This window comes from Xenopus tropicalis, chromosome 2, assembly GCF_000004195.4.
Source record: "Xenopus tropicalis strain Nigerian chromosome 2, UCB_Xtro_10.0, whole genome shotgun sequence".
NCBI lineage: Eukaryota > Metazoa > Chordata > Amphibia > Anura > Pipidae > Xenopus > Xenopus tropicalis.
In genome coordinates, this window is record NC_030678.2 from 137,681,185 (window position 1) to 137,708,260 (window position 27,076).

At 38.4% G+C, this 27,076-nt stretch overlaps 1 protein-coding gene across 1 annotated transcript in view; it reads right to left on the reverse strand.

The window, feature by feature from the left end:
* erbb3 (erb-b2 receptor tyrosine kinase 3) overlaps positions 1-27,076 on the reverse strand; it is a 62,574-nt gene that overhangs the window by 4,385 nt on the left and 31,113 nt on the right. Inside the window, exons 2-26 of the mRNA XM_012957806.3 lie at positions 26,906-27,057; positions 24,225-24,411; positions 20,578-20,703; positions 17,047-17,112; positions 15,174-15,292; positions 14,946-15,087; positions 14,102-14,215; positions 13,753-13,873; positions 13,109-13,182; positions 12,869-12,959; positions 11,353-11,558; positions 10,016-10,148; positions 9,213-9,303; positions 8,955-9,109; positions 8,786-8,842; positions 7,335-7,476; positions 5,972-6,091; positions 4,413-4,511; positions 3,562-3,753; positions 3,032-3,187; positions 2,331-2,406; positions 2,059-2,205; positions 1,617-1,714; positions 1,034-1,210; positions 786-857 (exon numbers count right to left, since the gene is read on the reverse strand). Coding sequence (XP_012813260.1) covers positions 786-857; positions 1,034-1,210; positions 1,617-1,714; positions 2,059-2,205; positions 2,331-2,406; positions 3,032-3,187; positions 3,562-3,753; positions 4,413-4,511; positions 5,972-6,091; positions 7,335-7,476; positions 8,786-8,842; positions 8,955-9,109; positions 9,213-9,303; positions 10,016-10,148; positions 11,353-11,558; positions 12,869-12,959; positions 13,109-13,182; positions 13,753-13,873; positions 14,102-14,215; positions 14,946-15,087; positions 15,174-15,292; positions 17,047-17,112; positions 20,578-20,703; positions 24,225-24,411; positions 26,906-27,057 — 3,113 coding nt within the window. The remainder of the gene's footprint in view (positions 1-785; positions 858-1,033; positions 1,211-1,616; positions 1,715-2,058; positions 2,206-2,330; positions 2,407-3,031; positions 3,188-3,561; positions 3,754-4,412; positions 4,512-5,971; positions 6,092-7,334; positions 7,477-8,785; positions 8,843-8,954; positions 9,110-9,212; positions 9,304-10,015; positions 10,149-11,352; positions 11,559-12,868; positions 12,960-13,108; positions 13,183-13,752; positions 13,874-14,101; positions 14,216-14,945; positions 15,088-15,173; positions 15,293-17,046; positions 17,113-20,577; positions 20,704-24,224; positions 24,412-26,905; positions 27,058-27,076) is intronic.

Below are 27,076 nucleotides of genomic sequence, written 5' to 3' on the forward strand. Positions count from 1 at the left end.
ATGTTTCCTGCTGATTGGTTGCTATGGGTTACTGCTCCTGGGCAAACTTAGGGGCTGATTTACTAATCCACGAATCCGAATCCCAAATGGGAAAAAATCGTATTGGAAATTAACATTTTGCGACTTTTTCGTATTTTTTGCATTTTTTTTCGTAGCTGTTACGACTTGCACAAATTGTCGCTACTTTTTCGCAGCCGTTACGACTTGCGCAAATTGTCGCGACTTTTTCGTATTGAGTCGTAGTAAACGGCAGGCAAACCTTTCCGTTTTTTTCGCGACGGCTACGAAAAAGTCGCGACAATTCGCGCAAGTCGTAACGGCTACAAAAAAATTGCGATGGCGACGAAAAAATCGCAAAATACCTATCATTACAAAAAAAACGCATTCGGACGCTTTCGATCCATTCGTGGATTAGTAAATCAGCCCCTTAGTGTCTTTAATAACATAACCCCATATGAGTTTTGTTGTATTGCTATTTCCTAGAATGTATGTATTCTTTGTATTTTGGAGCATAAAAATGGGCTGTTAGCATATCTTGGTGTGTAATCTGTCAATCTGCTCAAGGGCTTTTGCTGTAGTGACAAATATATACAAAAATATAATAAATCCAAATATAGAAAATTAGGCACAAAATCTTTTCTATCTTTTTAGGCATAGCTGTCAGTACATTAATGTACACATTAAATAAACTTTATTGGGAAAGGAATAAAAATGATCTTAGTTAAGTTATTCTACATGCCGCCTTAAGTGGTCATTGCTATTCTTTTTTTTTACCCCAAATTTACCTTTCTTGAGGAGCTGCAAAGACTCTGGTTCATAGGCAGGTACCCAGCGATAGAGCTCAGTGCACTCTGACTCTGAAAGGAAAGCCAAGATTTAACTTACAGAAAAAACTTACCATTCCCCCATGTGCAACTTTATGACTGTGCTATTGCAACTGAAAGTGCTACGTATAAAAAAAGATATACATGCACTGCATGATGCCTGTATCCCTCCTTGCCCAAGCCTTTTTGATAGGCTCTGTTTTCCTTACCCTAGAGTAGTCAATTCTTTGTCGTGAGGCATATAGGGTAGTTGGAGTTTTAGGCTGCATTGCCATGTCTTCAGACTCAAGGTCAGTGTCCACGTCAGACTCCAGATCACTCACTTGTTTCTCAGACAGAGGTGGTGGATCCCCTGGGAGTGGGGACTGAAGTGCATCACTATTGCGCTGTTTGGAGAAGAAAAGAGATGTCATCAAGGTGCACAATCATCAAAATAACATTTTTTTTATATGTATTTTTTACATGTATTTGGTCTTTAAAAGTCATTTCTTTAACTTGCTTGGGTATCTGTCATGCTATATGGCTGAAATGTGGTTTTACTTTCATTACACCAGCGAATAAGTAAGAAAAAAAAGGAAAAGATCTGGAAGTCTCCAGGTTTCTATTATTTACACCAATAAAATTGTATAAGAAGCAGGTCATACTTAAATGGCAAAGATAAGAAAGTCAAAAATATGAAGAGCAAACTGTATCATAGCACTTGTGATTTGTATATGTAATCCAGCAATAATGGAATTTTGCACCCCTGAGGCAATAATAAATGATACCCAGTCAATAAGAGATTCATCTCACCGTAACAACCAGGTAGCGAGGTGGATCCCTAGCCATACGGGTGAATTCATTTCCGAGTTCTTTAAACGTAGGGCGAATATTTTCATCAATCATCCAGCCTAGAAAATAGAGAATGTAACAGAATCAAGTCAATCAGGCTCTTACAGTTTGCTGTTTAATAATAAAACAGTACTTTGTACTAAGCTGCATGAATCCACATTGATGGCAAAACAATACTGTTAGGTTTAAGGAATGTTTAAATCATTTTTAGCAGACTTAAGGTATGGTGATCAAAATTACGAAAAGATCCCTTATCCAGGATAACCCCAGGTCCCAATCATTCTGGATAATAGACCCTATACCTGGATATCTCCTACATGAAAGCCTCCGAGAGGTTCTAATGATCTCTATGTACTGCTAATGCCTAAGAGAGCCCAGATTAGCAACGAATACCTCTACTTACATTTCACCATTACCATGTAGACATCAATGGTGCATATTTGTGGTTGGGATAGTCGCTCCCCTTTCTCTAGGAGGTCAGGAACTTCTGACAAACGAATCCCTGTGTATGGTTCTGCACCGAATGTCATCATTTCCCATAGAGTAACACCTTTTTGAGGAACCAAAAATAAAGGCATTGCTGACTATTGTTAAGAGTAAAGGCAGGGCAGGTAATGATATATAGTTCATGACAGTGTGAAGCACAATAATGCCTTGGGTATCTGTTCCACGTACCATAGCTCCATACGTCACTCTGATGAGTGTACTTCCCAAAGTGTATACTTTCCAGAGCCATCCATTTCACGGGAGTCTGCATAGTACCAAAAAAGGTACATTAAAAAAAAAATAAAAACAAAAGTACAATTTTAATCAAATCTCAAAAATTTTTCTCAGTGAACTGGATAGTTTGATTTTTTTCAGAATTTGATTATAAATCAGTGTATGTAGAAGTAAAATAAACAGATACAGGGGTATGTACAGGCCCAGCCTGGGATTCAAAATAGGCCCTGGGATTATAATTACACAGAGACCTAAACAGCCCCCATGAGCCCAATAAATAGTGACTCTTACAGGAGAAGGCTCTGGCATTTGCCAGAATCCACAGATTACCAGTCCAGGCCTGTCCACAAAAAAAAATCCAAAAACCAAAGCAGGTAAATTCCCCTGACACATCCATGCTAGAAACTATAATGCCGGATGCACCTAGAACAATTGTGTTAATTTAAAGCTTGTTGCTAAAAAACAACTGCAAACAGCATTAATGGACACCCTGCTGCTTGGTGATTCACCGGCCCTTGCAGTTGCAAAGGAATATGAACAAGGATATGAGAGCAGAAACCAGCATTGGAATATGCTTAGCTAGTAATAAGGTAAGGTTAGATATTAAGCAAATATTGTACTTATAAACATAGATGAGTGTGAAGGCAGAAGGGTACCTTGATCTCATTGTAGCAAAACTTCTTGTCATCTGGGTACAGCAAGTCTGCCACTCCATAGTCTGATACCTGCACCTGATTGACACTTTTCATAAGGACATTCCGAGCAGATAGGTTCCTATGAACCATTCGATGTTCCTCCAAGTAACACATACCCTACAGGAGAGAGGAAGGACACAATAGACAATGGATAGGGCAGGATAAATCATTATAATGATTTATATATGATATTACATTGTAACAAACAGAGATGGGAAATTATGTAAGTATAAATGTGAAATAACAGATTTAAATGGGGAATAATTTGATGAAAAGAGCAAGGGGGCTGTTTATCACTTTAGTTATTGTAACTGGTTGTATTACAACATTGTCTACCCAGCAACAACCTCTAGTGTGTCTGGGTATTCATATTCACGTTATAATATAACTTGTCAGTTTCTTGACAAATTTTCTGTAGCCCATTTAAGTAGAGCTGATATATGACAGTGCTTGCTTTGTTACACTACTGCCAGTTTATTCTGAATATTTACCTTTGCAATTTGCACACACCAGTTAAGAAGAAGCTGAGGACCAATGGCACCAGAATCCTTGTTTTTGCGCACGTGTTGAAGCAGCGATCCCATTGGCAGGTATGCTGTGACCAGCTGGAGCTGTGAGCCTGGGCATATCCCCAACAAACGCACAATGTAGGTATGGTCCAGGCTTCCAATTGCTAGCATGTGCTGTGGAGACAGGATAGCCTCAGAACCACCCAGTACAAGTGAGACCATACATTACCATGGCTACATAAACAGCATAGTAGTGCTACAAACAAATTCATAAGCTTGTTGAGCTGTGCTACTATGCCTGGAGTAACATTTACCTGTATCAGTCATACAAGGAAAAAATGCAGTATTAAAACTAATTACAGATAGCAAAAGTCTTAAAGGAGAATGGCAACCTTGAACAAAAGGTAGTATCTCCCGAAAGAACTCCTAAACCACCTAAACTACACCACTATCCCCCCCACAAATCTGCCCCATTTTCCATGCATGTTGATAAAGAGCAGAGTAGTGCAGCTTGGTCAAAGGGCACCATTATGTGCCGCTGAATTGCCGGTCTGGCTTTAACTGCAAATGCTCTGTGTTCGCAATCATTGGCACGAGAAGATTCAGTTTGGTGGGATGGTGCCCCCCACCCCGCTGTGCTAATTTCATTTTTATCAACATTTAGGGAAAACAGGGAGGACTGGATGGACAAACTTGTGTGGTTCCAGTGGAGGAGGGCTGTTTAACTGATACTACCTTCTATGCAAGCCATTAAATTCCTTTCCTTACAATTACTACTAGTTTTTATTTCACATGGTTTACATTCTACTGAGTGAACAAGAGAAGCAACTTACATCAGTAACTGCATGGAAGGTCTGGCGACCGGTCCGGTCTAGTATAACTTTAATACAGACAGGTATCTTGATCGACTCACCATCGGGTATCCAGACACCCTGCAAGAGAAAACCAAAAGGAAGGAAGTTAATAATACAAACGGTAACTCAATGAAAAGTCATTTTTGTTATACGGTGTTCCTCATGTTTTTCACCATTTTACTTCACACAGACATGTGGAATAATAAGATATAAACTGTGGTTCATGTCTGGCAAAACCCACCTAGAAATGAAGCCTCTAGCTCTGCACTAAACTGCATGTAAGGAAATCATATGTTTTTCATATCAGCAATGTAACTAAGCAGTAATAAGACACTCCCTTTTAAGCCTCCTGGAGGTTTGATATTATTGCAAACCGTCTATCTGTAGTAATAACTCATATCAACCGGGCTTGCTTTTTTTCAAGAAATACCATGACCTGGATGAATGAGAACCTTCACAGCCATAGCAAACAGTCCACATACTGAAATGCACATCTATGAAGGCTCCAGGAGGGCCCCCGTGTTCTCTAGGGCAGGGCCTGCTGTCTCTAATTTTTTATGCTGATTTTTGTGTATGTTCATCTAAAGGTGGGGCCCTTTAACTGGCCTACCCGACTGATACCTGTCTGAAAATCAGGCAGATGTCAATCAGGCAAGTTTAAAAATCTCATCAGGATGAGAAACACATCGGTGCATTGATCCTTGTCCAAACGGTCTGTCAGTGTGATCTGATTCTTTAGCCCAAAAGCGAAACTATCAGATTAGTCCAATATCGCCTACCTTAAGGTGGGCATACCAGGGGAAAGTCCTTTCCGTGTATGGCCAGCTTTAAGGGCATTTTTTTCTGTACTTTACTGAAGTGTAGGCATACATGGGCTGAGCTGTTGGTATTGTATACAGCTAATTGGCATGGCCGCCTTTCTACTGTTCTGTTTCGCTGGGACTGATAACCCAAACAATCAGAACAGCAGGTAGCAAAGAGAAATACTGCCACATATAGTTTGCAGATTACATTGTCAAAAGTATATGGATTTGTCAGGCCAATGTGTACATATATATATATATATAATATATTTACATCATACAAAAGATTTTAAAGATATTTGTATTGCCAGCTTAGCATGTCAGGTTTGGATTTTGAGACCTATGGTACATCACCAGCCAACAGCAGCAGCAAGGCTTTATCCTGGACAAGTGGACTAATTTACGCCAGTAGTTTTCTCTTGGGTTTGTGAGTTATTCCAAATTTTGGTCCATGTTTTCTGGAAGCACAGTCTGTATTGACATACATATTCTCTTGTTTAAATATCAATCATGATACTACAAAGCACCCCTAGGTGTGAGAAATACCTAATATGACTAGTGCATATTGCCGTAATTAACATTATTATCATTATTAGAGCCACCAAAATGATTTCCCTTTAATCGTATTTGCCCATCACATGGCATTTCAGGTGACCAAGACAAAGCATTAGATAAACAACAAGTTCTTCTACAGGCTCAGGTTTCTGTCTCCTACATACAGTGACAGATACTTACCTTATGCACTGTGCCAAATACTCCGGAGCCCAAGATCTTCAGTTTCTTCAGTTCTGTGTCTTTGAAGAGCCGAGCCTGCACGGTGTTTGTTTTTTCTGAAGGATCCAGCATATCCAAACACTGCAGAAAGAGTGGGATTTAATTACACTTTGTCTTCATTATATGCGCCATTTTTCCTCATTATGTATTTTTCAGCTGATTTTGTCCAATGCCAAGGCAAAATATACTATCTCAGTTTATCAAATGTAAACTTTATAGAAGTCTATGGTAAAAACTGGGACTGAGTTGGGAGAAAAGTTTTTTCTCCTCAAATTGAATCTCACCCATAAGTTTTCACATGACAGACCATCAAATAATGTTTTCTTATTGATTTAAACCTGGCCCATTATTGGCATTAAACTGGAGTTAAAAGAACATCAGATTCACAAAAGCCTTAATCCAGTTCATGAATGCAGCAGATTTCTACACTTTGAAGTTAAACTGTTCTAGTTTCAAGTTTATTGTCATATACAAATAACAATGAAGCATTATTACTGTAATGAAATTTTTTTGACCCGTGTTCCTCCCAACTTTACATAGACAAAAAAAAAAAAAAAATACAAATATTAAATATAATAAAAGTGTGCAATAAAGGTACAGGTATTTACAATAAAAAAAATGCACTGAATTTGGTACTCCAAATTCTAGAATGCAGAATTTGGAGTACCTAATTTCACCAAATCTGAAGTACAGTTTATGCCAAGATTAAGTTAATATAAGGTTTTTTGATGCCATTAACAATTAAATAATTATGCTAGTTGTCAAATGTTAACAAAAATGGCTTCAACTATTGAAACTGTATATTTTTGACAAGAAAGAAACATTTTGGCACAGGGTGTTGTAAAAAAATATGCTGCCATTTAGATGATTGTGAATTTGTCATTTGATGATTTTCTAGCACAAACAAATGTTTTACGCCAGTTTAATGCAGGACTCGTGTGAAGGCCACATTCATGAATACCCCCTTCCCTTTTAAACTGGACACATTTAACTCATTGCTGCTCTGTGAAATGCATTCAGTTTAAGGCCTGACCTGGTAACTTTACTAGTTTGCAGTACTTCATTATTAATTAACCACAGTGAGAACCTGGCCTCTGGAGTACAGTAGCCCCAGGCAGCTCTTTTTTAGTTCTTGCTGTTCCAGTTGTTATTGCTATGTGTACTAATGTCTGAAACAATAGAAGGGTGGCTATGCTGTGTGTGGCGCCTTGTATTCTCTTGTATAGGTCAGTTGGGGAAACAGGCTACTTCCTGACTGGAAATAAACCCCTCTCACCGTGTATGGCTTATCCTATTATTTCTAAATTCCATGTGTCCCACTCACCTCACCCCTCTCCAGGTACCTCCTCATAGCACGTTTATTGCGGATTTTCTGTCCTCTCCAGTAAAGTGTACCAAGCAGGGCACAGCAGCACAGGACAAAGAAAGTGGCCACTACTGCTGCTACCACCACTGTGGGAGTGTTACTGTTGGAAACAAAAAAAGAATTGCTTTTACTATATGGAAATATAAAGGTTTTAAGCAAGCTCTGCTGCTGCTGCTCTCGTTGCTTTAGCTTAGTGTGGCATAACATCCAACCTGTTGCGAATGTAATTAACTGTTGTACCACAGGGGGGCAGTGTTTTGCTGGTGTTAAGAAACAGCATATTTTGAGGCCTTTGACCAACTGGCGCTTCCAGACTGACACTCCTCTGACTTCTATAAACCTAACATTTGTATAATATAGTTTTCACCCTACAGTACAGACACTCGTGGAGAGTTTTCAAGCTTTAGGTTTTCAGCTGTATGTGTGTAATATGGGTTAGCACAGATATGCAGCAAAATGCTTCAATTCATCAGTTAGGCCACTTGCAGGTTACCAGATGGGGGCCGTGGGGGCCCTCTCTCACTGCAGGTACTGCTGCCTCTATGGCTACGCCAAGGTCTCTCCTACACTATTTTCCCCAATGTCAACAGGGGCATCTGTGGGGGAACGCAGTTTTTCCTATGAAACTGAGGTAATGTAATAAAAGGTGCAAACTCTGATATTGGTTAGGGACCCACAGGAACCAATGTAGGTAGAATTGACTGGTTAGCATCAAAAAGCAGACTATTTGTGAGACTAGATTTATTCTGATTGACTGCTAAACTATTTTTATTCTTAAAAACTAATTCTTATTTTATTTATTCTAGGCTGTCCATGTCATGTAAATCTGTCAAACAGGTAGAATCTCTCATGTGGCAAATCACATGCAAAAATGAGGAGCACTAAAAAAGCTAATTATCTTAAACCCACAGTAAATAAGTACAATTATAGGAAAAGTGTCCTAGCATATCACAGCCTATATCAATAAAAATGCAAATCTTGTGGTGAGCTTCCAGTTTACGGGAAATTCCAAGGTGATTTCTGTTAATTTCTGTTAATAAACTATAGTAAACATAGAGTAAAAAATAGTTATAATTCATGTAGTTTTTGTGAATAGAATCTTCATGCCTAGCCATTCCTTTACGCATTCTTCTCTGCCCCCACTGTAGCCAGTCATTTACATGATTTGGATTAAGATTCCCCTCGTCTCCCCCAATCACTGCCAATGTATTAATCCCATACCCTCTCTCTACACCTATACCTATATTATTCTATATTATGTATATATTTATACCTAATGTTTTATACTAAGGGCAGTCCTATATTAGGGCAATACCTATAAGTTAAACTATAAGTACATATAAAGTTTTATACAAAGAGGGCCATTTTAGAGAGATCATGAATGCAACTGTACACGTCACTCTATTTACCTTGAAATTATAGGGGCAGCGATTCCAGTGCAGTGTTTAATTTCAGGTCCTGTACACCTGCCAAAAAGAAAGGGTTACCAAGGCCTGCAATTCTATAAATTCTATAAATGGTAGAAAAATGGGCAATTAAATGATATTTGTCATGTCAGAATGTGCTTAAGATACTTACCCATGAGTACAGTTTTCATGGCATGGCTGACAGTCCTTGTTGGCATCTGGGTACTTGAAGATTGGCCTGTCTTTTCCTAAAATCCCATTGGGACATTGGCTCACACAGTGTAGACCATCCCTATAGTTAACACATTGCACACAACCATCAGGGCCCTGTAGAGGAGAGAGGAAACAATATAAATTAAAAAGTAAAAATAAAATGTGTTAGAATTGTGTACAGTAAATATTATTTTTAATAACTGTGAGCAAGACTTACAGATCCATTGCAAGACAACCTTCCCTCCATTTTCTGACACTCTTCGTGGCATTTAAGGCATACACCTGCCTTGGCATATTCCCGTTCATCTCTGAACAAAAAACATAAGAAAGCATTTCAAACCTGTCCTTCTAATAAAGAAACCTCTGCCATATTGCACTTTTACTGATCACCACCCCAGACTTAATGCTGTAGCAATTGTGGTTTTGCTGCGATACTGTTTGGATGGCTCCACGGTACAAATGTATGTTTTCTGTACTTTTTTGTCTGATCATCATGTAAGGATGACCAGAGCACTAAAAGAGATCTCCAACTGTAAACTGCTTTTTGAAGAATGAAAAAAAAATTAATTATAAGCAACTTTCCAATGTCATTGGTTTTAAAGTTACTTAATTACAACTGTGGACTTTATATTTTTTTCTCTTTCTGTTCTCTGGTTATGAATCCTGAAACAATGTAGTCATAGATAGCTCCTCTGCCGGTCTGATAATCAGGTTGCTATATTGCTTCAGGCTCAGAACCAGGAGTTCACATCTGTGTGACAGGATCCACATGGAACAAACATCTCTATACACTCTACAGCGAGACAGAGCACGACTTGTGGTATATTATATAGTCGGGAATACATTTCCAATTCCTGGGTTTTTTTTTTAATTTTCCTTACACATTCATGTCGCCATACATGTAAATACACTATTAAATAAATTGTATAAACTAGGAATAGTGTGATATAAATGAGACCGGCAACATAAAAGTGTTCTGAGAAGGAAATGTCTGCTATCTACCCCTGGCCCTCGACTCACCCTTCAGTGAAGTTACAGGATTGCAGGCATACTCCATTTCTGCTGTAATTTCTGCAGGATAAACACTGGTCTGGCCCAGAACCCCAGCATCCATTGTTAGAGCAGAGAGGGTCACATACCTTCCCTTCCTCCACTGAATAAAATAAATACAGAGAGATTTAAGGCAGGTGGAAGGACACAATAAACTAAAGGTAACATCTGACAAACTTAAGGTGGCCATACACGTAGCAATAACGATCTTTCATAAAAGATTGTTCCCACCCTCCACTGACGTTCAGGGCTGAATTGTCATATATAAAGGTAGAACCAATACAAATTCTACCTTCACTTGCCGATTCAGCCCTAAACGTACATTTTGTGTCTTTTAACCTGGCCAATCAACGAGGCGAGCAATATCCTCAGCCTTTAGCCTTTCTTACACTGATCTTTTTACCTATTCCCACACAAGCAATTTTTGTTTATTCAAAAATAAGTGACCTACTGGCATCTATCTCAGAGCTCATCCTTACTAGAGGCTCAGAAGTTGCCTTACATGGTTGACAAGGTTTCATTCCAGTGAGTAGAGGAGACACCTGTTATTAGTGAATGGCTTTAAATTCCTTGCAGGATATAGTAATCATTGATCCATTCATCTGGGAATATTGGTGCCCTTTGGTGCATATTCCCTTGCACTAATCTGCAGCTGCAATTTACCCACAGCAAGTTTTTGTTGCTACTTATCAAAGCTAAAAGCTACTTTGCATAATTTTGATGCAAGTACCATTGTATAAATGTAAACAAAATGATATCAGTTATGGCATCAATGGTATCAGTGATGTTATTCTGTTGCTATTATGCCATACTTTATTGTAAAATATATGATTTTTCCTATAGCAGAATTGCCTACAGAAACTGAATGTGCAGAAGTTTTACATTGAAATAGCAAAACCTTACAAGTCTCGTCTTCATTATGCTGCTCAACTCTAGAAGGTCAAGAATAAATGGGTATCTGCTTGCTATGAAGCAGCACTCCTTATGGCAGGGTTAACACACCCCCTCTGAACAATGGGGGGCAAGCAGGCTGAAAAGGGGAGCTACCCTGCCGATACACAGTGCTCATGTCAAAATAATTTATATACTGCTTTACCTGAAGGGGTAAACAATGAATATGCATTTTCACCCTAATTACTGCATCTACTCCTGTTAAATCAGACTAATATGTTTTGATTTTGCCTGTTGCCACCTCACCCCTTTAATATCTGTCACATGTTCAATCTATGTGCAGCATGGCTTTTTAGCAATTCATTAGTGCCAATCACGAAAAGGGACACAGAATAGCACGTAAATGTTTTATTTACCACACTTATTCTTCTTTCTGTTTCCCTTGATTTCAGTGCTCTGGCGAGGGTATGTTGGGAACAAAGATGTCCAGTTCACAGTGTCACAATAGCAGAGATTCTGGTTCTCTGCAATATATACTTTCCCCGCGCTGATTTCCTGCAGTGAGCGGAACCCCAATGAGGTCACGTTGCTGTTTTTCATCACAAGTAGTGAGAAGCCTCGGCTGAACAAACAGTTATGTCAACGTAAGGTGTAGTCAGCAAAAAGTTAGCCTTTTGTGTTTTTTCCTATACACTTTTATTTTGGAGACATAACCCACTCATATACCCAGTGACTGCTACTTAAAGGAGAAGGAAAGGTAAAAACAATGTAAGTTTTATCAGAAAGGTCTATGTAAATACAGCCATAAGCACTCACAGAAAAGCTGCACTGAGTTCTCTATCAAAAGAAACACAGGATTTCTTGTCTCCTTTTGTGTAAACATGTTCTTCCGTATCAGACTTCCTCTCTCAGAAAAATCCTTCATTCCTGAGGCCAAAGTCTGCCCAGTTCTCTCTTCTTGCCCTCTCCTGCTCCCCCCTCCCATAAAATTTCATAAAACTCCCTCCCCCCACCCTTAGGAATGTGTAATCTGAGCTATAACGGCTAGAGCTATACAGCAGGGAGCTATGAACACCAAGCTAAAACAATCTTAACAAACAGAGAAAGCTTCTAGGGTTCTTTACTCAGGTATGATAAATCTTTCTGCAGAATAAATATAGAGTTCTAGGTGGCACTAATGTGGTGGATCTATTGGCAGTTAAATGCAAAAATGACTTTCCTTCTCCTTTAAACATTAAAATAGAAACATAAAAGGTCTCAACTCCAGTAGTTTGTAAAGTAATTACATTTTTAAGAACCTGTTTTACATATATATATATATATATATATACAGGCTCGGATGACGGCACACACAGGGTTTGCATATAGATGTCACTGGGTCAAATGAAAATTAATTGCATCAGAGGTTTATTAGTTCCAACGTTTCAGCTCCACACAGGACGAAAGCTCCTGTGTGGAGCTGAAACGTTGGAACTAATAAACCTCTGATGCAATTAATTTTCATTTGACCCAGTGACATCTATATGCAAACCCTGTGTGTGCCGTCATCCGAGCCTGTATATTGTTTTTGCGCACAGGCACCCAGGTATCAACTTTTAACTAATGGTGTGCTGCTTACTAGCATCTTTCTATATATATATATATATATATATACACACACACCATCCAAAAAAGACCAGTAACTGGGATTTTACTCAAAAAAGTATATTTAAATGTGCATATACAGAAAACGTATAAAAGATAAAAATATATCTGCCCCCCCTGCACCCCGAGGAAAGTACATATTACTTCAATCCCATCTTAATAAAATGTATTTATTTACTGCATGCATGTTTGCTGTTGTATTACATAAAGGCACTGCTACCTACCCATGCATGCTAGCTGAGCTGTGTGGATGTAGAAATATATAGACATCACAATAAAACCACTTACGTATGGAGAGTCCGTCCACCAATCGTACTGAGGCTGGAGAACACACTGAAGTCTGTCAGGCTCTTTGGCCAAGACTGAATGTTCAGGTACCCTGGTGTGAAGGAAACAGAATGGACATGTAAGAAGATCAGTGTGTAACAATGTGTAATGTCTATACCAGCAAAATATCTCTGCTTTCCTGATAAGTCACACGAGACTGGAAGCAACTCCTTCCCTTTATAAAGTTGTCGGATGTCTTACCAGTGATTTCCTTCACTGTCTTGAAGACGCTTAGTTTTTTGGGGTCTAGAGCTGTGATATTTCTCCACAAATCTCTAGAATGAAAAAAGTGCAGATTATGTGATATTTTCCCTAAATTCGGCTATAATTAACATAGCTATATAGGTGCACATAAACATATTTCTATGCAGTTCTATTATGGCCACCTCCTGGCTACTCCAGCACAGTAAAGGTTAACCTCCTGAACTTTAAACTATTTAGTGCTCTACTAAATATCCCTGAAGCATGTTTCACTCCTACAGAATAGCAAACTTATATATATATACACCGTATAAATATATAACATGCTGTGTATATAATGGCATATGTTTATAATCTCTCTATCCATACAAGCTATCTGCATACTTAATGGTAGATCGTGGGATCATGTCCCTTTGGTCATGCCCACTGGGATTATACATATTCTTCCATTGCTAACAGGCCTCTAGATGGCTTTCATTCTCCTTAAATATTTCTATTTAAAAACACATACCAAGTATCCCTAATACTGAAGGACAATGGCCTCAAGAAACATAGTATAAGTATTAAAAACATCAGGTTAAAGTTTTTCTTACACTAACACTCCAAATGAACAGATTATAAATATCAGTTTTTTTAATACTAACCCATCAATTCCAATAGTAAGGAAGTCCAGATTCCCCAGGATTTTGGTGCAGTTAATGAACTTGTCAATATTACTGGAATCCACAGTCTGGTATGTACTTCCATGCAGAGTCCCCTCACAGGCTGGATTGAAAGAAGACAAAACAGATGTTTGAGAGTTGGTAAGGCATTAACACAGTACATGTGTTCCCCAGCTGGGGGGGGGGGGGGGGGGCATGTTGTTACAACAACTAATAGAAGTGCAAACTCACTTGGGTGTCTCGGACAAACTCCCCACACATTTCAGCAATACTGTTTAGATATTAATTATTATCAATTATTAATTTCCCTTCACTGATATTCCAGATTTACCTTTGGGGCACAGCCCTGAACATGGCTCACACATCTTAACCCCATTTTTTTCAACTTCCATTTTGTTACTGGGACACGCACGAACACAGGAGCTTTGGTCTACCACAAAATTTCCTGGAAGATAAAGATCCAAAGGCACAGGCATGAAGTTACTGAGAATGGCAAATCTACAGCAACAATGACTTCCCTGGTTTCAAATTCAAAGCTTTTATATTATACAGACTTGCAATCCTTTTTGTGCTGAAACATGCAAAATGTTAGCAATGTGCCAAATTGTGTAGTACTTTGGGGACATTTATGTGCCATTTTTCTAACAGACACAGGTTCTCTGGAGATGCACCAGATTTTCAGTCTGGAAGTCCATGCAGATACATGAACTCTGGGAGACACAAGTACAGTGAAATGACCACTAAAGGGTGCACTTTTGTACTTGTGCCCCCTATAAATTTTAGTAACGACAGCAAATGTTTGCTTTCATTCATTAGACATGTAAGAACTGCTAGCCGGTTGCTTGGGGATGATCCTTTCAGTATGGTGTGATTCACACATTTTACAGAGAACATAACAGTGTAGAATATAGGCCAGTGTATTCCATGAAATTTAGGGTGACAGTATAATGGAATTGACTTATCCATCATGCTTCAGCTGCCACCTGGGGTGTAATTGAATCTAATAGCAAATTTCTCTCTAATTTTATATGAAGCTTTTAGTGTTGCTTACCTTGCATGCAGTGGACATGCAATATTCACATTATGTTTCAAGCAGCACATAGGCGGGTTTTTGTCTGCTGATGATAATATTTTCACAGCTATTTTATATTTACATCCAGTGTGCATATACTTACGAGGGCAACTTTTGACACACGAGCCTCCATATTGATATTTGGCATCTGGATTGGGTTCCAGTTGAAAGGTTAGTTTGTTGTAAATCAGTGGCTGAGGACAGTGTGGGACACAGGCTTCGCTATCATTAAAGTGACGACATACCTAAAAAACAAATCTTACAGTCACCAAAGTGAATCATTGACAGCAGAGTAGGACCTCAAGCTTTTGAGTCAACAAAGGGTACTTACGAAGCACTTCAGGTTTGAGGAATCTGTGCAGCCCCCAGCACACTCATCATGACAGCACTCAGTAGGGTTCTTGCCAAAGCAACGTCCGTTACACTGCTCTGCACAAACGGTCTTTGTCACTGCCAGGAGAAAAGTCACAGGGACTTTAAGATAAAATCCTCATGCTTGCCCACACAGAAAGGGAATTCTTTTACTAAACAGTGTTCTAACAAAGGGGACTCTCATGGTTAGAGGGATCTGTTAAAAATGCAGATAGTGGTTTTAACAGCATATTAATCAGTGAATAAGGCGGCAAATGTGGCCACCATATTCTTAGTCAGAATGTGCAAATAATATTGTCATTTTTTAATATCATTAAACAATATTATTGCATTCATTTATAATATATATGTTTTTGAACTTTTGGTGCATTGCAGATGAAAGTGATCTAAGGAGAATTATAACTGGTTATTACAGTTTGTATTGCCTATATTTTTAGTCACTTTTGTGTGCCATTTTTTGCGCAAATTGAGGAAATAATGTAATGTTTTGCCCCTGCTAGAAAAGGAGAATCCATGTTTATGTGCCTCGGTTACTAGGAAGGGATCAAGAAAGTAGTGGGAAGTCTAGGCATGCAGGCTAGGGGACCCTACAAAGTCAAGTTGATGTCCTTTCTTAATTTACATTTACTGGTCACTGAGAACCAGAGCTGACAGCTAAGAGAAACAGGCTCTGAACACATTTAATACATGGCCCATGCAGTGTGCAAAGTGCAAAAAAAGAGTCCACAATCGGCTATTTCTTGTACTTTGCAAATAGCAGCAGGCCTCTGTCCTTCAAAATATGCTCTCTGCACAGAGTGGCCACATTTTCACTCTGTAAATCCATGTAGATAGCAGTATAGACTTGGGGACCCGATTGCTGTTAAAGGAACAGTAACACCAAAAAAATGAAAGTGTTTTAAAGTAATTAAAATATAATGTGCAGTTGCCCTGCGCTGGTAAAACTGGTAAGAAACGCTACTATAGTTTATATAAATGAGCTGCTATGTCAACACGGGGGCAGCCATTAAAGCTGGGGAAAAGGAGAAAAGGCACAGGCACATATCAGATAACAGATAAGCTTTGTATAATATAATGGGGTTTTATCTGTTATCTGCTAAGTAACCTGTGTCTTTTCTCCTGTAAATGGCTGCCCCCGTGGCTACACAGAAGCTTTATTATATAAACTATAGTAGTCTTTCTAAGGAAAACACACCAGTTGTACCAGTACAGGGCAGCATTACATTATATAGTAATTACTTTTATACACTTTCATTTTTTGGTGTTACTGTCCCTTTAAATTGAGCACTAAAAGGTGCACTCTTGCGCCTCTTGGTGCTCTTGCACTTGTGCCCCCAGGGATGTAAATGAGCCCTGTACATTTTTAACAGCTGTTGTTTGTATTGCCTATATTTTTGCTCATATTTTTTCATTATCCTTAAATAGAACATATATACAGTGCCGTGGTACAGATTGAGGGTCCCAGTACTGCAAGACAGCAGTGCCAAACCCTTAGCCACCATGCTCCCCTTGTACAAGATGTTTGAGATCTGAGTGAGCCAATTAACACAAGGGCTGTACTATATTCAATTTTAAACCACAAAACAAACAATTTTTTTTATGTAAAACACAAATCAGCACTTAAGATGCTGTTCAGTTGCTGACTATGGTGATAAAATGATACCTAATAAATAATATTCCTGGCACTTTTTAGTTGAATATCAACTGTCAGACTTCTTTTTTTATTCACCTTGCAGATCAATGTTGTGATCAGACTGATGAAAAACACATGGACAAGCCAACTTACGTGACGCAGTCCATTCACTATGCTTTTTATACTTAAGTATACTTACATGTTTGACAATCTGTCTTTTCTGGTCCCCAACAATTTCCATCACACGCCTGGTCACAGGGTTTGCCTACATAAATGGAGAAAAGCAATGATCATAAAAAAGACAATGATTTCAAGACCAAGTAATGTTCTACTTGCAGTAGTGTAACATGTTCTATTAGCTGGCGGCGGCTCTGTGAAACCCAAACTGCTGTTATTTGCTTGCTGCCAATAATCCTTAACTTCAAGTATTCTTCAAGTGCTAACTGCAGAACTGGGACTTAAAAAGTAGAGTATAAAGTAGGGCTGCACCAAATCCCGGATTTGTTTCGGGATTCGGGCCGAATCCAGCCTTTTTTTTAATGGTTTCGCTTTCGGCCGAATCCACGGTCCTGGCCGAAACCCATGCGTAAAGGGTTAAATTTTAGGGGGAAAAAATTTTTCCGTGCATTTTTTAACACTTCATGATCCTAATTAGCATATGCTAATTCGGATTCGGTTCGGGATTTGGCAGAATCCATCGGGGTGGGTTCAGGGGTTCAGCCAAACCCAAAAAAGTGGGTTTGGTGGCGGTGCATCCCTATTATAAAGAACTTTCTATTCAGGGAACACCACCCTGTTTTATAGCAAACTTAGACTGCTTGCAATTGTTGTTGAGTTTCAGCACCAAATGCAAAAATCTAAGGCTATATCCTCTAACATTTATCAAAAAGGCCTTGAAAGCTGTGTTGCTAAGGCAAGCAATGTATTGCAGCAGCGATCAAATGAATTCACTGACAATCAGAGGTCCAACAAAGACACATTTAAAGTCTCCTATTAGAGGACATTATAGACAGATAGCAGGGTTCTATTTTGCCATAAAAAGATCAACAAACCAGAGGCCACCCTTTATTCCTGAGCAACAGACCTTTCATTAGAAGCAGCATAGGTGGTTCTTTATGGTAAAGGGCAGTGAGGTTGTGGAATGTCCTGTTGGGTTATGTTGTGATGGCAGATTCTGTTAATGCCTTTAAGACGGGCTTGGATGATTTCTTGAACAAGCACAGTATCCAAGGCTATTGTGATACTAAAACCTACAGTTAGTATTGATGTTAGTATATATGGTTTATGTATGTAAGCGTATAGATATGTCTGTGTAAACATGTGTATATATGTGCACTAGGTTTTGTTTGGAGGGGTTGAACTTGATGGACCTTTGTCTTTTTTCAACCCAAATTAATGTAACTATGTACCTTAATACATATAAAATTCAACTTTGGTAAAAAGAGAAGTAAATGTAAAGTTAACAATAACACTTATATCAGGAAAGTGCTTTATTGAGTAAAAGAAGTACAATATTACACACTTACGAGAGGTGATTATTCTCCTCCTATAAGAAAATAATGGGCAGTGTAATTTGTTTATATTAGAAAAAAAAGCTGTTCTGGGTCTTGTAACTATCGTTACAATTCAGACACTGCTGGGCTTTTAGACTAGGATAAGAGGTGGCATGTGTTTTGCCAAGATTGGGTTTATTTTGGCACTAAATTGGGCATGAGCTAATATTTGCTAGAAGGGCTTGTATGGTTGAAGTGTATGGCTCCTTACGTTGTGCTGCAGGGGTGGGGGCCAGGATGAAAGTTTTGTTCTAGGGTAAGTGGTTTACTGATTTTTACTGGGTAAAGTTTTTGTATCCTTTTAGCCAGTTGAAAAAGTTACAGGGTAAAACAAAGTAGTGTAAAGGTAGCATCCATCCGGGAAGATCCGTTCAACGTGGTCTTTCCAATGCTGCCCCCCTCATCCCCCCTGTGCTTCACTTTTCAGCATCGGAGGGAGTGAGCAGGGGCTGCATTGCTAGTGCAATTCCAATTTGAGCAATAAAAATTGGAATTAAGGCTCATGGCTTATGGTGTTAAGTAATAAAAGGCACTAAGTTTGCCCAGGAGCAGTAACCTAAAGAAACTTGATTGTTGCCCATAAACATGTTCCTAAAAATCCATTAAAAAAATAAATGGAGAACTGGAGAATTCCCTTCTGATTTGATGCAAAACAGTTTTCGTGTCAGGGATATCAAACCTGTATACTAACAACACTCAAAGGGCCATAGATTATTTGACACATATATAAAGTGATTTCCCACTTCACAATCACAGTTCCTTCCCAGAGGTGACTAGATCTATTAATACAGTTAAGAAGTAAACCTCAAATGATTCAAATGACTTCAAATGATGAGCTGTCCCACACTCTTAGGGAGGTAGGGAACATGTAGACAAAGAGCATGAAGAAACACGCTTATTATAACATGCTTATTCAAGTAAATACAGAGTACATACTGGACATTCTGCATGCTTCATATTGTGTATGGTAGTGCTGTCCAACTGGTGGTCCACAGGGCTACCTTGTGTGGCCCTCCCATTAAAGTCTGTCTGCTGTTACTGCTTGCCTTGGGGAAAGTTTAACAGGTATCAGCATTATATTAACTGGCCCTGCATTATTCAAACCTCAGTCAGTAAGCCCCTGCATACTCTGCCTGCCTTAGGTTGCCAGTGGGACATGAGTCTAGTGAGGTTTGTTAGCTTTGGAAATAGTTGTTAGGGGACCTCTAAAGTGTTTAATGGGAGTTGCTGTGCTACCCACAGGGGAGGAGAAGGCTTATGGATTTAACAGTATGTCTTAATGTTATATCCTTGCTGTGAGCACCAAGCATTCATTAATGTAGATATGATCTTAAAAGTTCTCATGATAACATGACCGTGGTCTAAAGACTAGGAACAATTGGCTTCCATTATCGGCCCTTCACCACAAGGGCCAGAAAAATTCTGGCCGTTGGCACCAGAGGAGTTGGACCACATTGGTCTTTTGTATAGTGTTTAAAATGAAGAATAGCAAGAAAAACTTGAAGAACATTTTTCATAAGTGTGAAGGCTAAAGAGTCTGTCTTTGAATTCTTGGAAAGAAATACAGCTTAAAATTCCATAAAACAGAAAGAATAAATTGAGCTGATATAGCGTAAATTGTGAGAAATATGGCTTTACCTGTGTCAGTTAAAATAAGGACAAAATTACTCATAATTTCAGTGATGCCTACTAATACTTTCTATTTCGATAGCACTAGAATACAAGGCTGTATTTTGTGTATTTGTGTATTTTGGACTTTGTGTAAAGAGATGTCATTATACAACAGTGGCAGTAAACACAGGCGTGCAAGTACAATCTGGTATGGAGTTTCACACACATTGTCAAGAAATCAAACACACCTTTTGTATAAAACAGGAACACAAGGAGGTGTCTCCTGATCTTACTGAAAGAGGCTCAGTGGGTTCACATATTTGTTAGGTAGCAATACAACCTTACTATCGTATGATAGGATGTGGCAGAGAGCCAAACTTTCTAACTAAGTACACAAGATTCCCCTTGTATCAACACTTCAGGTCTACAGAAAACATTTGAAGATGTCTGGCCTAGAAAATCAACCAATCTTGAGGCCGGTGTATATTACAAGTGCAGGCACTCATTATTTAACAGATGCATGGGAGTCCATTTTCCCATGCTCACAGCTTCAATATGTTACTCACATGCTTTTGAATTAGACTCGATCTCAATCGCTGCTTTAGAATCTTGTACAATGTCTTTCCAGTTAATAGTGTCAGTGAAGCACAGGTGATCATTTTTGGTTATGTGAACTCCTCCAGCCAGGATTTCTGTGAAACAGAAGGAATTGCAGAGATCATCACCACATGTCAGCAAATGACTGCAATTCCACACTGTACATATACTTCCACATTGCTTGTTGCAGGGTGTAGGTAAAAGCCCCTGCTTATTTCATCTTCTTTCAAGAGAAAGAAATTTGCCAATACAACTCTACTCAGTCGGCAACTGACACTCGGGGACAAGAACACTATATAGGAGTATTATAGTATAGCAATTCCTCAGGGATGAGCAGTGCACCCTTCTACTAGAGTTTCTCACTAATATCACAGCAAGAGTACGGTGCCCTTCTTGAGGTATTACTACACTATACAACTCCAACTTTCTACCCTTGTCCCTGAGCTTTAGGTGCTTACTATGGAGTTGTGTTTTTCCACATACAGGTATGGAACCCATTATCCAGAATGCCAGAGACCTGGGGTTTTCCAGATAAGGGATCTTTCTGTAATTTGGATTTACATTCTAAGAAATCATTTAATGATAACATTCATTTAACCCAATAGGATTGTTTTGACTTCAATAAGGATTAATTATATTAGTTTGGATCAAGTACAAGGAACTGTAGAGAAAAGGCAAATATGTTTTAAAACTTTTAATTATTTGATTAAAATAGAGTTTATGGGAGATTACCTTCTCATAATTCTGAGCTTTCTGGGTAATGGGTTTCCAGACAACAGATCCCATACCTATACTATTAATGCCAGCACCAACCAACAGGTAGTTTTAGGCTTGTGCTGCTCTTTTTGAGGTTTCTGCACTGAAGTGCAATTGTGACTGTATCTGGACTTCTAGCTGCTCATGTAGTAAGGAAAAGACCAGAAGATAATTTTGCACACATGTAGTAGATGTAGAAGTAAATGTTTTGAGACAGGCAAGGCTTATTTATCAATATTTGAATTTGTGAATTTTCTAATAAATTCACAATAATAAATATTAATAAATATTGAACATCCCAGTTTTTGAAACCATAATTGGAATTTATGAGTTTTTGTGCAAAAAAAATTGAAACGCGGTAAAAATTTGAATTGAAACATTGATAAATTTTATAATAAATGTGCCACTAAAAATCTAACTGAAATAAACAGAGAACATCAGAATTACATTTGCCCACACTGCGGCAAGTTCTAATTTCACTGTTTGATAATTATGCTCCCCCTCTTGTGTCCCAAGAGCACATGTATGGGAATTCGCCAGTAAAGTCTTCCATGAAAAGAGTTGCAACCAGTGATCCCCTTTAGGCAGCACACCTTACCATTCATTTACATATAACCCAAAAAAGTTAAATCTGCACTGATGGCCGTTTCCAACTTCCTTGTCAGCAAGTTACATTCTATGTCTTCGGCAGAGAAAGGATTAAAAGGTTAATTAGATAACGACACAAACAATTCATAATTATACTGAGTGTACTTCTGTAATCTCACTGGGAAGGAATGTGGTTCTAGGGCTTTTCTATCTTCTGAGTCAAGTAGGAAGGGGTTAGTAGGGAATAATTCCTGCTCCATGCTCTACGTGCACAGTGTGTAATAAACCAAATATTTATACACACACACACATATATAAAGTAAACTGTCCAATATTAATAATCCAATATTACTGTTTGGATACTTGATCAAATATGTAGGAATAATCAGCATACCAGTTTACATCAACAGTGTTACTTTATTCCATTCACTGTGCGTTTCAACGTCCCAATACAACATACAGCCTGTAAATTAACCCTACTGATGTAAACTGGTGTGTCAATCCTTCCTACAGATATATACATAAAATATAAATATATATATATATATACATTATTAACTTTATTTATTTATATTTTTATAGTAATCTGTGGACCCAGAACACAAAATTGTTTTCCTTTTTATTCACTTCTCCTTTAAGTGTTTGTTGTAAGGTGAATGCATCTGTGTGAGTGTAAGAGTGCCAAGCTTTGGAACCTGTATAACCAGTGTTTTACTCCCAGGATATACAACAGGTTCATATACACACCTGTGTCTTTACTGGTTTACAGCTGGAAAAAGGTGTAGCAGACAAAGAAACAAGAGCAAAACAAGAGGCTAAAGTTCATCAGGGCGTTGTGCATTTGTATACATGTTTATGAAAGGCATTATCAGCATGTGCAGGGAGTGGCGAGTGTAGTTCACCTATAGCAGGGAGTGCACTGGCAGAACAGCTTCTTGTACTCTATAGCAATCATTACTAATCCCCAGACCTACCACTATATATGGCTGTGAAGAGAAGTAAAAAGACCAAATGTAATCCATGCTAAGCAACTGAGCAGTACACATTATTATTTATTTTATCCACTTCACATGGATTTTTGGATACATGAAAAGCTGATGAAACTAAACTATTAATTTGCTGGTTTGTGCACCCATGGTTCAAAATGCTGCAAATTTTGAAGGGGTCAGGATTAAAGTGGGGTAAGATTAAAAACACTCTAGTAACAGTAAGGGAAGATTTTAACTTCATTCTGTTTATACAGTTCCATTAGTGCCATATACAAATCACACCATCAACTTATAATGGAAAATCCTTTTGCATAAAAACCTCTCATTTTTGCTTTGAAAAAAGCAACACCTGCGCCACATCCATCTGTGACTGCAACAATTTTCAAAATATTGTTGTAAAAAAATCTAACTGAATGTTTAAAAATTGAAAAAGAATGGAAGATAAAAAGTAAATGTCAGCTTATTGTACCAGCATTGTACTTTTAAACACCTGTATGTGAATATCCTTAGGGTACTGTAGAGGTTTATTGCCAGTGGTAAAGGTTAAAGGGCATCTCTGTCCAATAACTTTTTTTTTGTTTTTATTTTGGACAATGAAATAAGAAATCAACTTTCCAATATTCATTAATCAAATATTTATACATGTATAGGATCTATTGTCCAGAATGCTTGGGATCTGAGGTAGATGAAAAGTAGAATGAATTGCTTAAAATGGCCTTATGAGCAATAGGTGCTTGCAGGATGCAATCTCTGAGCACGCAATGCTGCCTGGAGGGGGCACACAGGTGTCAGCATGGCAGGGGCTGAAAATGTAACACCGAAAACTACAAATATCAAGTAATTATGTAATAAACACAATATTTGCGTTCTGTAAGACTTTACCGGTGACTCACTATAAATAAATATATATATAGTGATGCTTTAAGACCTGATATGTGAATACAATTTGAACTAGAAGGGATTAAGTGAACGTGGGAATTGTTGTTAATGATGCCATGTCCTGTTGTAACATTTAAAAGCTTGTTAATGTGTGCTTGAAAAAGGGATTTGAGTATTCCGAAATGTCACATTGTGAGCTGTGGTACTGACTGATTATTAATATTGCATTTACAGTCCTGAGTTCTGTGTCGTGCTTTCTTTATATATATATATATTATTCATAATGAAGAATAAATTCCACTGTATATTGTTTAAACATTTTATATAAACAAGTGACATCACAATTTTTTATATTCTCCCCTCTTCCGTTTTCTCACAAAACCCAAAGTCACAAACTAACTAACCTGTCAGCTTGTGGAAGCCAAGTTTTTCTATGCCCAACGAGCCATTAATCTGGTTGTTGAGTGACATGTACAGAGCATACTTTTTGTCGTAGAGGTGGGCCCCTCGGATCACACGTAGATTTTCGAGTGGCAGGTAAGTGAAAATATTTACAGCAATCAGAACATATCCAGTCACCTCCCGTATGGACTAAAATTCAAAGAGAGAGATGGTGTCAGGTCCAAAAGAACCCTGCAAACCCTGTTTACTGCATACAGACACTTAACAACTGTAAAATAAAATCACATGTATAATTCATTCTGGCCAGCCAAGTCACACAAATCAATTATTTGCCAGTTGTTAAAGCGGTAGTACAACTTCATTATTAAATATATATAGTCAAATTCTTAGAAACATTTCAATTTTATTGTAAAATTGTTAAGGAAAATCTCTTGGACATCATAAATGACATCTCGGTAGTTCCACCCAATAGGCTGCATATTACATAGTGCTACTTATTAATTATCATCTATCTATCATCAACTATCTTCTATAAGGATTTTAATAGCAACATCATCATCTAGTTCGGGCTACTAAAAGTATTATCTTGTAATTTCCAACTCCAGAGGAGCAAGAGCTCACTGAAGTCCATATAGAGAATTTATTCTGCCACCGTGTTCTGGTTGCAAGCCCTAGGCCATATTTGATCTTCGACCTTTTTTATTCTTAAGACACTCCTATGTCTGTGAAAAGAACGTTTGCATTCTTATAGTGTTATAGGTTTTATTACCATTCCTGGGCAGTTAATTAATTTTATAGACAACTTCCTTTAGCTTTACAAGGCCAGTTTAACTGTGAGGCGCAGGGATCTGTAGCTTGAGGTCACCATGTAAATAGGCTCATCAATCTTCAGCTGGAAAGAAGAAAATGGAAAGTGGCCTTCAGCCACTAGTGGGAGAAACACTGAATGGTATTTGGAAAAGATGGCAATGCTGGGAGATTTTTATACACAGGGCCAAACAAGAGCTCAGTGTGCATCCCCTTCTATATCTAAATATACAATATACATCAACACCAATTTAGGAAGAGCCTCAAGCAGTGGGCAGGATTATTATTATACCCTTGCAACAATTTATTGGGGCAGGAAGCAGACAGTTCAGAAAGTTTTCCACAGAATTTTAGGCCTTGTGAAAACTACCACTTCCATCTCTTTTCATATTGGGCGGCAACAAACAACATCTGCAAAATCCAATGAAGAAATTCCTGTTATACTACAGAAACACATGGATATTGTGGACTAAGTCTCGTCACAAAGCATACTGTTACTGAGGGCTTAGGGCACACGCGCATCCTTGCAGCTCGCATACGGAGCACTGGGGACAGGACATGTTGAAGTTTTCTGTGCGTCCCGTCCCCAGTGCTCTGTATGGGAGCAAATTTCACATGCAGCCCCAAAATTTATGCCGCCCTAGGCCCGGGCTTTTCTAGCCTTGACACAAATCTGGGCCTGATCTGACTGGCTGCTACCATCAACTGGGAGACATATGGGTGGATAACAAAATGGTTTGAAATATAAATGTTAGAGTTTTGTTCTGCTTAAATGAGGCTGGGCAGGTAGTAAAAAGATAGTCCCAGTAGAAAAACACTCCCCCATTCAGAGGAAATGCTGATGAGTAGAGTAGGGAGGGAAAACCAGTTCAGTGCTTAGGCATAGAGGCTGGTTAAACAGGACAGGCCAGAGCTACATTCCAGCATCACAAGCTTCAACACACCATAGACTGACTAATGTGCTTGGCAGTGCATAAAGTATCTGTCATTATCTGTAGGAAGCCCACATGTATACATACACAGCCCAAGAGCTGAAATATTTGCCCATGATAACTTTAAGGAGCAGAGGAGCACAATATTGGGCCTGTTTCCACCTAGGTAGTAGCAGTCCACAGTTGCTGCTGGTGGCTGTGTGACCTTGCCGGCTGTAGCTTTCAAACCATTTTATATTTTCCCATTTTTATATTTCAAGAGCCAGTTAACCTAAAAGTAAAAATTTTTGGATGACTGTACATAGTAGTAATCAAATTAAATTTGCAGTTAGTCTTGATTTTTATCATTTGAGAGTTCTCAGTTGAATTAGAATTAAAGTTGAAGTTGAATTAAAATAACACAATAGAGGATGGAAAGGAGGGGGCCTGATGACAAAGATAAGAATTAAAAAATAACAATAAAATATAAACCCTGAAATGCAGATAGCATTTTTAGTTGCTTATTGGAAGCAGGATAGGAAGCTTAATAAATCAAAAAATATATAAAATAAAAAATGAAGACCAACTGAAAAGTTGCTTCGAATCAGTCCATGTAATTACATACCAAAAGTATTTACACTTTGCCATATGTAACCCAATATTTCATCTGTGTGAATTCATACATTTACACTTGGGGGCAGATCTATTAAAGACCAAGCAGCGCCAATCTTCTAAATGATAAATGTATCAAAACTAATTGGCACATTTATCAAAGGAGACACTCATGACAACAACAACTAATACATTTTAGTTTGTGGTGTTCAATAGTAATTTAATAAACAGTGCCCCCTGGGTAATTCCCAGACGTGGCATCAGCATGAATTTGGAATTAAATTGTAGTAAAATGTTTGCATCCTTATGGAGGACAATGTAAACACCAATACATTAGTATATTTAATCCTTACCGTTAGAAAGGACAAGTCCCCTTTGTTATCAATTAGTACAATCTCCAGGTTGCCCATGACAATTTGGCAGTTACTGTACATGTTCTTCAAGGTGAAGAGCTGGTAGTCGGAGTCACCAGACACACTGAGACCATTCATTGTTCCAGAACACACTACAACAAAGAAAGACAT